Consider the following 13,601-nt stretch of genomic DNA (forward strand, 5'->3'; position numbering starts at 1 on the left):
GACTGACACGATGGGCTTTTGATACACAGTACTGCGCCAGATCTCCTAAAGGATGACTAGCAGATCAGCAGAAGACTGATAAGTATCATGATGTTGCATTTGCACGTGACGTATTGCATGTCTTGCCCCAAATATGGTATTGATTTATAGAGGGTGATTAGAAGACAATTATGGTCACTGCAGTGTTTTGAACAATACAAAGGGAGATATACCGCCGGGTAGGGATAACCTGTTACTGCAACAGCAGTCACTCAGGGGCTGATAAATAAATATAGATATAGCCCGCTGAGGTGCCCCTTCCTTTTGAATACAGTTGTGGTATAGAGACGTGAGATCTAGAGATATACGGATTCATAGTCTCTAGCCTGTTTCTGTTTAAAGACACTAGTATATGACTACGTTTGTAACAGTGTCTGGTTTTGTGCGGTATTATCCTCATACGTTTTTATATGTGTCTCTATGTTAGTACGTATGCACTCTGCACTTTTGTTAGCACTATATGTTTACACTTTTTTAAGAGTATTTAATTAAAGGTTACATTTTAACTATATTTAGGAACCAGCTTTTTTCAATGGCAGCCATCACACACTAAAAGACGCTTTTTATTGCAAAAAATAGTTTTTGCATCACCACATTTTGAGAGCTATAATTTTTCCATATTTTGGTCCACAGAGTCATGTGAGATCTTGTTTTTTGCGGGACGAGTTGACGTTTTTATTGGTACCATTTTCGGGTACATGACATTTTTTGATCGCTTTTTATTCCGATTTTTGGACGGCGGAATGAACAAAAACCAGCAATTCCTGAAATTCTTTTAGGGGGGCATTTATACCGTTCCGCGTTTGGTAAAAAGGATAAAGCAGTTTTATTCTTCGGGTCAGTACGATTACAGCGATACCTCATTTATGTAATTTTTTTATGTTTTGGCGCTTTTACACAATAAAAACTATTTTATATAAAAAAAATAATTGTTTTTGCATCGCTTTATTCTGAGAGCTATAACTTTTTTATTTTTCTGCTGATGATGCTGTATGGCGGCTTTTTTTTTGGCGGGACAAATGACGTTTTCAGCGGTACCATGGTTATTTATATCCGTCTTTTTGATCGCGTGTTATTCCACTTTTTGTTTGGCAGTATGAGAATAAAGCGTTGTTTTTTGCCTCGTTTTTTTTTTGTTTTGTTTTTTTTTTTACGGTGTTCACTGAAGGGGTTAACTAGTGATATCATTTTATAGGTGGGGTCGTTACGGACGCGGCGATACTAAATATGCGTACTTTTATTGTGTGATTTTTTTTATTTTTTTTTTTAGATAAAGAAATGTATTTATGGGAATTTTTTTTTTTTTTTTTTTTTTTACACATGTGGAAAAATTTTTTTTTACTTTGTCCCAGGGGGGACATCACAGATCGCTGATCTGACAGTGTGCACAGCACTCTGTCAGATCACCGATCTGAGAGGCACGTTCCAGAGGCTTGCCGGCGCCTGCTATGAGGAATTCTCAGCAGACGCCGGCAAGCAGGGTCATCTCATGACCCGGAAGGAGTTCCGCGGCCATCTTGGATCCGGGGACTCCTTCCAGGTCACCGGAGCAGCGCGATCTCATCGTGTTGCTCCGGTGGGAGAGCGCAGGGAGCCCCCGTCCCTGCGCGATCCCCCTCTATGCCGCTGTCACTATTGACAGCGGCATCAGAGGGGTTAAATGCCCGCGATCGGCGACAGCGCCGATCGTGGGCATTGCTGCGGGGTGTCAGCTGTCAAACAGCTGACACCCGCACCCGATCACCGCGGCGCTCAGCGCGAGACCGCGGTGATCGGCCCTCCGTACTAGTACTGCGGCTGGCACTAATGCAGTGCCGGCAGCGCCGTACTAGTACGGCGGGTGGCACTTAGGGGTTAAAGGATGGTGCCTGCCACTGGTCACCATAATGAAGCAACATTACCATCCTAGTAGATGTGTTTTAGGTGCAAGAGATTCTAACTTACCATTTATTTTTATATACAAGGTGAGTTTTATAGCAGGTTTACTCATTTATTAACTCCAGCATAAACCAACCAGATATATGGAAATAAAGCTGTTGTCTTCTCATGACTCCGCAAAGTACAATTATAGAGGCAGTGATTTACAGAGGAGTTGTTGTTGACAACCTTATTTCCTCTCATGGCTGCAAGGCAGCAAGAAAGACTTCAGGTAGGTGCACACATCAGGAATCGGCAGCACTTTGGATGTAGCACATGTCTGCTGCTGGCTATTGAAAGTCAGTGATTCCGCATGTGTTCACTGACCACGCGGAATCATACATTGTACGGATGAAATTTATCTTGCGGAGAGCCGCATCTCCGAAAGATAAATAGACATGCTGCAGTCTGGAAAGACACACCGCATGTCCGTCTCCGCAGGTAAGCCGCGGGCATCGGTGAACGCATAATGGAAATGGGAATTCTTGAAAACCCATCCACTATGCTGTAACATCTGGACGCTGCGCAAGTATGCAGCATCCAAACCGCAGCGTTTACTGACCATGTGAATCTATCTACCCTTAAAGAAAACCTGTCAGCAGGATTGAGCTGTAAAAACAAAAGGCATAGCCATAATAGCGCTGTGATGCTGATTAATCTGATACCTGATGCGAGGGGAACCACTCAGTGGTTGATTAACTTTTTGACCTTGGACGTATAGGTACATCCAAAAGGTTGCATTCCCTTTTCCCGTGGGCTCCAGCAATGAGCCCGCAACTTTTCCGGCACATGTCAGCTGATTTCATTAGCTGACAAATGCCCCTAATCCTAATTCACGATCCACCAATGGAAGTGATCGTAAGAAGATAGGAGGCCCCGGACTGCGACGCCCATCGGACCGGACCGCAGCGGGGCCGCCCCTGGGTGAGTATAATCTAACCTCCTTTTCTCATCTTTCAGGATACATTGGGGGCTTATCTACAGCATTACAGAATGCTGTAGATAAGCCCCTGATGCCGATGGCCGCAGCTCATCTTCGATTTTTGGGGTGACAGGTTCCCTTTAATCGATTGTGCTTGCTCTCAGGGTCTAGGACAACCCCGCTTGCCCTATGACGCAAAATCAACAACCAGTAGCAGATACAACCACAGGCCATGAGCTCAGGGCCGGCTCCAGGTTTTTCAAGGGCCCCGGGTGAAAGAGTCTCAGTGGGCCCCTTTAACACATCACAATTTATAATGCACAGATACGGCAGAAAAATATGTATGTATAGTACAATGTTAAAAGATTTAACTTACTTCTTACACTACATGAGTGATATCTAATTTAAATTCTACAATAGCTCAGAAACCAGACAGTATAGTCCTCCACACAGTATTATGGGCGCCACATAGTTCTCCATACAGTATAATGAGCCTCATATATTGCTCCATACAGTATAATGATTTCCATATATTGCTCCACAGTATTACTGTCGCCATAGTGCTCCATACAGTATAATGAGTTCCATACAGTATATAATGAGCCCCATATAATGCTCCATACAGTATATCTTGGGCCTCACATGATGCGCCATATATAATGGGCCCCACATGATGCTCCAGTGTATGATGGGCCACATATAATGCTCCATATATAATGGGCTTCATATGATGATCCAGTGTAAGATTGGCCCCATATACAATTATCCATACAGTGGGGAAATAAGAATTTGATCCCATGCTGATTTTGTAAGTCTGCCCACTGACAAAGACATGAACAGTCTAATTTTAAGGGTATGTGCGCAAGTTGCAGATTTGCTGTTGTAAAAATCTGGGCGGATTCTTCCTCTCTTGGCAGAAAACGCAGTTGAAAATCCAAGGTGATTTGATGCGTTTTTCATGCGGATTTTCCATGCATTTTTGTAAGCTAAATATAGATATATTATTTAACACAAAAAAAAAATAAGATTTGTGATGTCATTTCCTAGTCTTCTTTTACATTCTCCATTGAAGACCATAATATCATTACATACCATGTTCAAACATAATGTTAACACACACAAAACAAATAAGTTCTACATGGGAGATCAGAGTCAAAACAAAAGAACGTCAAAACCGCACCCTTTCATATATAAAATGAAGGTCTCAGCGGACACAAGGGCGCACGTCCAAAACCAGGGGAGCCCATACCGGCCAGTATCAAAACCACAAAGAACATAAAGACAGCGCCACAATGGATGGTGAAAAAAATAGGAGCTTACATTTATTCTGCCTCCTGTAGCGACGTTTCGGTCAACAGACCTTTATCAAGTGCTTGATAAAGGTCTGTTGACCGTAACGTCGCTACAGGAGGTAGAATAAATGTAAGCTCCTATTTTTTCACAGTCCATTGTGGCGCTGTCTTTTTGTTCTTTGTGGTCTACATGGGAGATCGTCATGGGACAGTCGTTATTAAATGGACTACATAGGAACAGGGAGTATGTGGGTTTTTTTGTTTGTTTGTTTTTTGTTTTTACAGGTGATCGAGGGCGTCGCAGGAATTAATAAAGATGGGAAACTGTAGTGTTTTATTTCATTAAAATACTTTACTCTGGCTGTCTTTATTTAACCCCTTAACAACTATAGGATTAGTAATGGATAGGTATCTTATAGATGCTTCTCCGTTACTTAGCCGTGGGCTTGATGTCACCTTACAATACAAAGGTGGCATCAACCCAACTACTACCCCATATGCCACCGCTACAGGGCAGTGGGAGGAGAGGCCAAGTGCCGGAATTGGTGCATCTTAGAGATGCACCACTTCTGGGGTGGCTGTGTGTGTTACTAGCCGGGGGGAAGTTGGGAATATCCGTGGTTCCTTCCTAGGCTATTAATATCAGCCTATAAATTATAGGGGGACCCCACGTCATTTTTTAGAGGGGCTCCCGTTTTAATAACCAGTAAATGCTAAGTATACAACTGAGAGCTGACATTAATAGCCTGGGAAGCTCCATGGGTATTACCCCCTTCCCAGGCTATAAACATCTGCCCCCAATCGCTGGCTTTCCCTCTCTGGTTTTGAAAATTGCGCGGAAGCCCACGCAATTTCTCTTTTTTTTTTTCTTTTTTTTTTTAAATTAAACAGATATTGCGTTTAAGGCCGGGGTCACATTTGAGAGAAACTCGCACGAGTCTCGCATCTCAATACCCGACACTGCCACAGGAACTCAGGACCGGAGTGTGCAGCTGCATGTATTTCTATGCAGCTGAGTGCTCCGGTCCGAGCACCGGCGGCAGTGCCGGGTATTGAGATGCGAGACTTGTGTGAGTGTGATCCTGGCCTCAAACGCAATATCTGTTTAATTTAATTAAAAGAAAAAAGTGTGGATTCCTGCGCAATTTTCAAAACCAGAGAGGGAAAGCCGGTGACTGGGGGCCGATGTTTATAGCCTGGGAAGGGGGCAATACCCATGGATCTTACCAGGCTATTAATATCAGCTCACAGTTGTAGAATTAGCCTTTACTGGCTATTAAAACAGGGGAGCCCACACAAGAAAAAAAAAAATGATGTGGGGTCCCCCTATAATTAATAGCCAGAAAAGGCTATGAAGACAGCTGCGGGCTGATATTCATAGCATAGGAAGGGGCCATGGATATAGCCCCCCTTGGCTACAAAAACCAGTTCTCAGCCACCCCAGAAATGGCGCATCTCTAAGATGCCCCAATTCCAGCACTTGGCCTCTCTCTTCCCACTGCCCTGTAGCGGTGGCAAGTGGGGTAAGGGTATGTGCACACGTTGCGGAAAGGTGTGCTGATTTTTCCACACTGATTTTGGTAAATCCACAGGAAATACGCACTGCGGATTTACCGTGTTTATTTTTTTTTTTTTGGGGGGGGGGGGGGGGTTTGTGCGGATTCCACCTGTGGTTTTACACCTGCGGATTGCTATTGAGGACCAGCACACACACACAGTCTCTGCCCACACTCTTCCTCCTCCCTATCTGCAGCTTTTCTCTCACGCAACTCAGCAGCAAAACCACAAATCTTTTTACACCTGTGGTTTTGCTGCAGATTTGACTGACTCAATGGAACTCAATGGGTGCAGAAACGCTGCAGATCCGCAAAAAGAATTGACATGCTGCGGAAAATAAAACGCTGCAAATCCGCGCTGATTTTTCCACAGCATGTGCACACTTCTGAATGTCACATTGACCAACACTGCTTGTGCACTACACTGCAGATTTGATGCAATTCTGCGAGTCTAAAAACACTGCAGATCAGCATCTAAATCCGCAACGTGTGCACGTAGCCTAAGGGTACGTTCCCACGGTCGGTAAAAGATGCAGGTTGGACGCTGCGTACATCCACAGCGTCCAACCCACAGAAGCCAGATGTTACAGCATAGTGGATGAGATTTGAAGAAAAAAAGGAGAATGGTCCGAACGCAATACAAATGATGCACATGCACCTACTGAATTCTAACTGTAGTTCAAATATGAGACATTTAGCAAATAATTGATCAATTTTTTGAGCGACCCCGCCACTTCACGGCAATCTCATAATGGGGCAGTCCGACGCTACGTATTTTATTAACATTGTGCCATTACGGCCTCCTAGATGTATAAAAAAAAAGCATAAAAAGAAAGACACCATTACTTTACTATGACATGCAAGCTGTACCTGGAGCATTTTCAGAATCACTCCCTTGGTGCCAGGAAGGAAAAGCGTAGGTGAAGGCCGATCAGGTCCTGTACGGACATATCAGATCTGGCTTCCACACCTCCAAACCAGCACCAAGGTTAAAGGGTGAGACAGGCTCAGAAACAGCTGCAAAATTAACTAGAGCCTGAGACAGGGCAGGGCTGCTGTGTGTGTGTGTGAACAGCAGCCTATCAATCACAGAGAACACAGAAAGAATGGCGTACGTAACCCAGCGTGAAGAAATCCCATCTCCACTATGCATGCGCCGGCACCTGCGGCGCCCATGCAGAGACAGATGCGGCGCATCTTTCCAGAACGCAGCATGTCAATTTATCTTGCAGAGACGCTCAGTCTCTGCAAGATAAACGTCCCCGTCCAATGTATTGGGCGAAAATTCCACACGGTTCAATGAACACATGTGGAATCACCTGCATTCAAAAGCCGGCAGTGTTTTGGACGGAGCGGATATGCACTGCATCCAAAGCGCTGCCGGTTCCTGACCGTGGGAACATACCCTGAAAAAAAATAAATAAATACAAATTGCGTGGGCTCCAGCGTAATTTTCTTAACCAGCAGAGGGAAAGCCGATGGCTGAGAGCTGATGTAAATATTATGGGAAGAAGCCAATAGCCATAAAGGTTCCTAGGATATTAATATCAGCTCACAGATGTTTGCTTAGCCTTTACTGGCTAGTTTACAGGGGAAACTCAGGAAAAAAATTGCCATGGGGGCCCCCCCCTATAAAATCGAACCAGCAAAGGCTAGGCAGACAGCTGTGGGATGATATTAATAGCCTGGGAAGGGGCCATGAATATTGGCTCCCCCCTCAGGCTAAAAACATCAGCTCTCACCCACCCCAGAAATGGCGCATCTTATAGATGCGCCAATTCTGGCACTTAGCCTCGCTCGTCCCACTTGCCCTGTAGCGGTGGCAAGTGGGGTAATATTTGTGGGGTTGATGTCACCTTTGTATTGTTAGGTGACCTCAAGCCCACAGATTAGTAATGGAGATGCATCTATAAGACACGGAGCCATTACTAACCCTATAGTTATGTGGTCAACAAACACACAGCCACAATAAAGTCCTTTATTAATCTTAATTAACCATACTTATTGCATCACCTAATCCCTTGATCTCCTGCAACAAAAATACTATAAACCAACACAAACTCCCCTTTCCACTGTAGATCATTTAATAACGAGTGTCCCACGACAATCTCCCGTGTAGAACAGTCACATCGGGAGATGTGACTGCTCTACACAGCCTCCGGTGATACACAGAATTCACAGGAGTTCGTGCTCTCACTTACGGCACCGCAACATTTCTCTTCCTACAAACACGGCGAGTTGAGTTAATGCCAAAGACCTCAGTTTTTGTCTCATCTGACCACCTTTTTCCAATAACTCACAGAATCATCCAGAATTTTCGCACGCAGTGGTGCTGCAAGTGACAGTACTAACTGCAGTTAACTCTCTCACGGCGGCATAATGATACATTGCGGGAGGATAACCTCCCGCCAGCGTATCACTGGGAGTCAGATAGAGTTTACACATGAGATCGTCGTGGGACACTCATTATATGGACTACAGAAGAAAAGTATATGGTGGTTTATAATTTTATTTTTGTTGCAGGAGATGGAGGGCATTGGGGAATTAGGTGTTTGGTGAGAATGAATGCTGTATGTGATTATGTAAATGTTTGTTTTTTTTCACACTTGAACAGTCATTGGATAATGGGACTAGTGCCCCATCATGGGCTCATGCTGTCACTGGTATGTGTGACAGCTGACATAGCCGGATGGGAGCAGTAGTCCCCATCAGACGATGCCTGGCTACACACACACACACACACAGACACCCGCGTGCACATACACCAGCGCACGTGCGAGCACACACATTCTCCGCTCACACACTCTTCCTCCTTCCTTTCTGCATGTGTTTTTGGCACGCAAATCCAGACCTTTTTACACCTGCGGTTTAGTTGAGACGTTGCGGAAAATAAAATGCTGAGAATCAGTGCAGAATTTTCCGCAATTTGTGCACACCAATTCTGGGTTCCCATTGATTAACACTGCCTGAGCACTCTTTTCGGATTTGGTGCAGCAACAAAATCCGCAACGTGTGCACATAGCCTAAGGGTAGGTTAATTTAAAAATTGAAAGACAAAATATCAAAATTACAATCCAGAAAATCACATTGTATAAATTATATAAATTTATTTGCATTTTGCAGTGAGAATACGTATTTGATACCTTACCAACCATGAGTTGACTCCTACAGACCAGTTAGACGCTCCTAATCAACTCGTTACCTGCATTAAAGTCAGCTGTCTCAGTCACCTTTATAAAAGACTCCTGTCCACAGATTTAATTAATCAGTCAGACTCTAACCACTACAACATGGGCAAGACCAAAGAGTTTTGCTTTCTAAAGGATGTCAGGGACAAGATCATAGACCTGTACAAAGCTGGAATGGGCTACAAAATCATAAATAAGGCTTCTTTCACATTACCGTCTTCCTCCACACGTCGAAATATGTCAGTTTGTGAAAAAAACAGGATCCTGCAAATTTGTATGCAAGATCCTGTTTTTCCCATTGACTTGTATTAGCGACGTATGGGCACACGTTATGTCCGTCGTGCACTGGATCCTGTGCATTTTGGCGGACAGTCGTCTACTAAAAACGTTCAAGGCAACATTTTTTTGTATGCTGCATCCTGTGTTTCCTACTGCGCATGCCGGGCAGGAAATCTCTCTCTCCTCCCCGAGATTTTAGACTTTAGCATTCCAGACAGCGGACCGTTGAAACACTGCATCCGCTGCCACTATTTCCCAAATGTCTGTCGGTACGTGTGCGCTGACAACTTTGTGACGGCCGACTACTGCCGGAAATGTGAAAGCCTAAGACGATAGGTGAAAAGGAGACAACTGTTGGTGCAATAGTTAAAAAAAAAAAAAAATGGAAGAAATACAAAATGACTGTCAATCGACATCTATCTGGGGCACGATGCAAAATCTCACCTGATGGGGTATCCTTGATCATGAAGAAGGTGAGAGATCAGCCTAAAACTACACGGGGGTGGGGGGGTGTAACTGTTAATGAACTCAAGGCAGCTGAGACCACAGTCACCAAGAAAATTATTGGTAACACATTACGCTGTAAAGGTTTAAAATCCTGCAGTGCCCGCAAGGTCCCCTGCTCAAGAAGGCACATGTGCAGGCCAGTCTGAAGTTTGCTAATGAACACCTGGATGATTCCCTGAGTGATTGGGAGAAAGTGCTGTGGTCAGGTGAGACAAAAATTGAGGTCTTTGGCATTAACTCAACTCGCCATGTTTGTAAGAAGAGAAATGCTGCCTATGACCCAGAGAACACTGTCCCCACTGTCAAGCATGGAGGTGGAAACATTATGTTTTGGGGGTGTTTCTCAGCTAAGTATTGCAAAAAGAGTGGGGAGACAGGTGTGGTTTATCCTGATGAAGGGGGCATGAGATCCCTGAAACGCGTTGAATAAAACCACTGTGAATCTTGAACATTCTCCTAAAAGGTATCCTTGCGGCAGCGCAGATTTTTTTTTTTTTTACCACGAGTCCCCTTTGAATACACTATCCTCCTCCGCTCCCGCCAGTATTACCAGTCTCCCCCTCCTCCGCTCCCGCCAGTATTACCAGTCTCCCCCTCCTCCGCTCCCGCCAGTATTACCAGTCTCCCCCTCCTCCGCTCCCGCCAGTATTACCAGTCTCCCCCTCCTCCGCTCCCGCCAGTATTACCAGTCTCCCCCTCCTCCGCTCCCGCCAGTATTACCAGTTTCCCCCTCCTCCGCTCCCAGTATTACCAGTCTCCCCCTCCTCCGCTCCCAGTATTACCAGTTTCCCCCTCCTCCAATCCCAGTATTACCAGTCTCCCCCTCCTCCACTCCCAGTATTACCAATCCATTATATGAAACCACAACTCTCAGCACTCCATTGAGACAGTCTGTGAAGAAGCCATGCTGGTACCAGTAATGCACCTCACTTACCCCTTGGGCCTCTTGGTGCCCTCTTCTCGGGCATCTCCAGTGTTCTCCTCACGTCTTGGCTCAGACCAGGCCCCCAGCAGCTTCACATCTGACACTTCTTTGCCTATTGTGAACCAGTCATTGATCTGATCCTCTGTCAATTTCCTCAGCATGATGGCGGCGTCTGCTCTGCCCTCCTGCTCGGAGCTCGGCGTCCTGCGGACTACAGGCGGAGAGCCGTCATGTGACCTGCCCTAGGCTGCGGCGGTGGCGGGAAAGTCGATCGTTACCATGGAGACGGGGCCTTCGCTGTACGCTGAGCCCAGAGCCTGCTCCTCGTATCAGACAGGCTGGTTCCAGTGGACCTGCTGCCATGGCGGCTTCATGCATTAAAATGTCATATAATAACGATTGCAATATTTTTTTAATGTCCATTCTACAGAGAGACATTTACCTATCTGCAAACAATGGCTGTTCCCATCACTCTATACAGTTAGCAGTGAGGCAAAATCTCACCATAATTGCATCTTTGGTCTACACAAATTATTCTCATCCAAAGTTAGTGCCTCCATACATGAATACTGCTCCCTCTGTGCCTCCGTACATGAATACTGCCCCCTGTGCCTCCGTACATGAATACTGCCCCCTGTGCCTCCGTACATGAATACTGCCCCCTCTGTCCCTCCATACATGAATACTGCCCCCTCTGTCCCTCCATACATGAATACTGCCCCCTGTGCCTCCATACATGAATACTGCCCCCTCTGTCCCTCCATACATGAATACTGCCCCCTCTGTGCCTCCGTACATGAATACTGCCCCCTGTGCCTCCATACATGAATACTGCCCCCTCTGTGCCTCCGTACATGAATACTGCCCCCTGTGCCTCCATACATGAATACTGCCCCCTCTGTCCCTCCATACATGAATACTGCCCCCTCGGTGCCTCCATACATGAATACTGCCCCCTCGGTGCCTCCATACATGAATACTGCCCCCTCGGTGCCTCCATACATGAATACTGCCCCCTCGGTGCCTCCATACATGAATACTGCCCCCTCTGTGCCTCCGTACATGAATACTGCCCCCTGTGCCTCCATACATGAATACTGCCCCCTCTGTCCCTCCATACATGAATACTGCCCCCTCGGTGCCTCCGTACATGAATACTGCCCCCTGTGCCTCCATACATGAATACTGCCCCCTCGGTGCCTCTATACATAAATACTGCCCCCTCGGTGCCTCCATACATGAATACTGCCCCCGTGCCTCCATACATGAATACTGCCCCCCTGTGCCTCCATAAATGAATACTGCCCCCCTGTGCCTCCATACATGAATACTGCCCCCCTGTGCCTCCATACATGAATACTGCCCCCGTGCCTCCATACATGAATACTGCCCCCCTGTGCCTCCATACATGAATACTGCCCCCGTGCCTCCATACATGAATACTGCCCCTGTGCCTCCATACATGAATACTGCCCCCCTGTGCCTCCATACATGAATACTGCCCCCGTGCCTCCATACATGAATACTGCCCCTGTGCCTCCATACATGAATACTGCCCCCCTTTGCCTCCATACATTAATATTGCCCCATCTGTGACGCCATACATGAATACAGCGCCCTCTGTGCCTCCATACATGAATATTGCCCCTTCTGTGTCTCCATACATGAACACTGCCCCCCCTGCCTCCAAACACGAATATTGACCCATCTGTGCCTCCATACATGAATATTGCCCCTTCTGTGTCTCCATACATGAATACTGCCCCCCCGCCTCCAAACACGAATATTGACCCATCTGTGTCTCCATACATGAATATTGCCCCTTCCTTGTCTCCATACATGAATATTGCCCCTTCCTTGTCTCCATACATGAATACTGCCTCCTCTGTGCCTCCGTAAATGAATGCTGCCCCTTCTGTGCCTCCATACATGAATACTGAGCCCTCTGTGCCTCCATACATGAATATTGCCCCCCCGTGCCTCCATACATGAATACTGTGCCCTCTGTGCCTCCATACATGAATATTGCCCCTTCTGTATCTCCATACATGAATACTGCCCCTTCTGTGCCTCATACATGAATACTGCCGCCGTGCCTCCATACATGAATATTGCCCCCTCTGTGCCTCATACATGAATACTGCCGCCGTGCCTCCATACATGAATACTGCCCCCTGTGCCTCCATACATGAATACTGCCCCCCTGTGCCTCCATACATGAATACTGCCCCCGTGCCTCCATACATGAATACTGCCCCCGTGCCTCCATACATGAATACTGCCCCCCTGTGCCTCCATACATGAATACTGCCCCCGTGCCTCCATACATGAATACTGCCCCCGTGCCTCCATACATGAATACTGCCCCCCTGTGCCTCCATACATGAATACTGCCCCTGTGCCTCCATACATGAATACTGCCCCCCTTTGCCTCCATACATTAATATTGCCCCATCTGTGACGCCATACATGAATACAGCGCCCTCTGTGCCTCCATACATGAATATTGCCCCTTCTGTGTCTCCATACATGAACACTGCCCCCCCTGCCTCCAAACACGAATATTGACCCATCTGTGCCTCCATACATGAATATTGCCCCTTCTGTGTCTCCATACATGAATACTGCCCCCCCTGCCTCCAAACACGAATATTGACCCATCTGTGTCTCCATACATGAATATTGCCCCTTCCTTGTCTCCATACATGAATATTGCCCCTTCCTTGTCTCCATACATGAATACTGCCTCCTCTGTGCCTCCGTAAATGAATGCTGCCCCTTCTGTGCCTCCATACATGAATACTGAGCCCTCTGTGCCTCCATACATGAATATTGCCCCCCCTGTGCCTCCATACATGAATACTGTGCCCTCTGTGCCTCCATACATGAATATTGCCCCCTCTGTGCCTCCATACATGAATACTGCCCCCTCTGTGTTTCCAAGTATGAATACTGCCTCCTGTGCCTCCATACATG

The 13,601-nt window shown here is 46.4% G+C and overlaps 1 protein-coding gene and 1 long non-coding RNA gene across 3 annotated transcripts in view; one reads left to right on the forward strand and one right to left on the reverse strand.

Moving 5' to 3' along the window:
* The window catches only part of TDRD9 (tudor domain containing 9), a 395,302-nt gene extending 384,314 nt beyond the window's left edge, over positions 1 to 10,988 (reverse strand). The window contains exon 1 of one of the 2 annotated variants that reach the window (XM_077266617.1): positions 10,635 to 10,988. In XM_077266617.1, coding sequence (XP_077122732.1) covers positions 10,635 to 10,786 — 152 coding nt within the window. In that variant the 5' untranslated portion in view covers positions 10,787 to 10,988. The remainder of the gene's footprint in view (positions 1 to 10,634) is intronic. The other variant, XM_077266625.1, reaches the window with a different exon arrangement.
* The window catches only part of LOC143776855 (uncharacterized), a 41,188-nt gene continuing 37,363 nt past the window's right edge, over positions 9,777 to 13,601 (forward strand). The window contains exon 1 of the long non-coding RNA XR_013215936.1: positions 9,777 to 9,906. This is a non-coding gene — a long non-coding RNA (uncharacterized LOC143776855). The remainder of the gene's footprint in view (positions 9,907 to 13,601) is intronic.

This window comes from Ranitomeya variabilis, chromosome 1 (genome assembly GCF_051348905.1).
Source record: "Ranitomeya variabilis isolate aRanVar5 chromosome 1, aRanVar5.hap1, whole genome shotgun sequence".
Lineage (NCBI taxonomy): Eukaryota > Metazoa > Chordata > Amphibia > Anura > Dendrobatidae > Ranitomeya > Ranitomeya variabilis.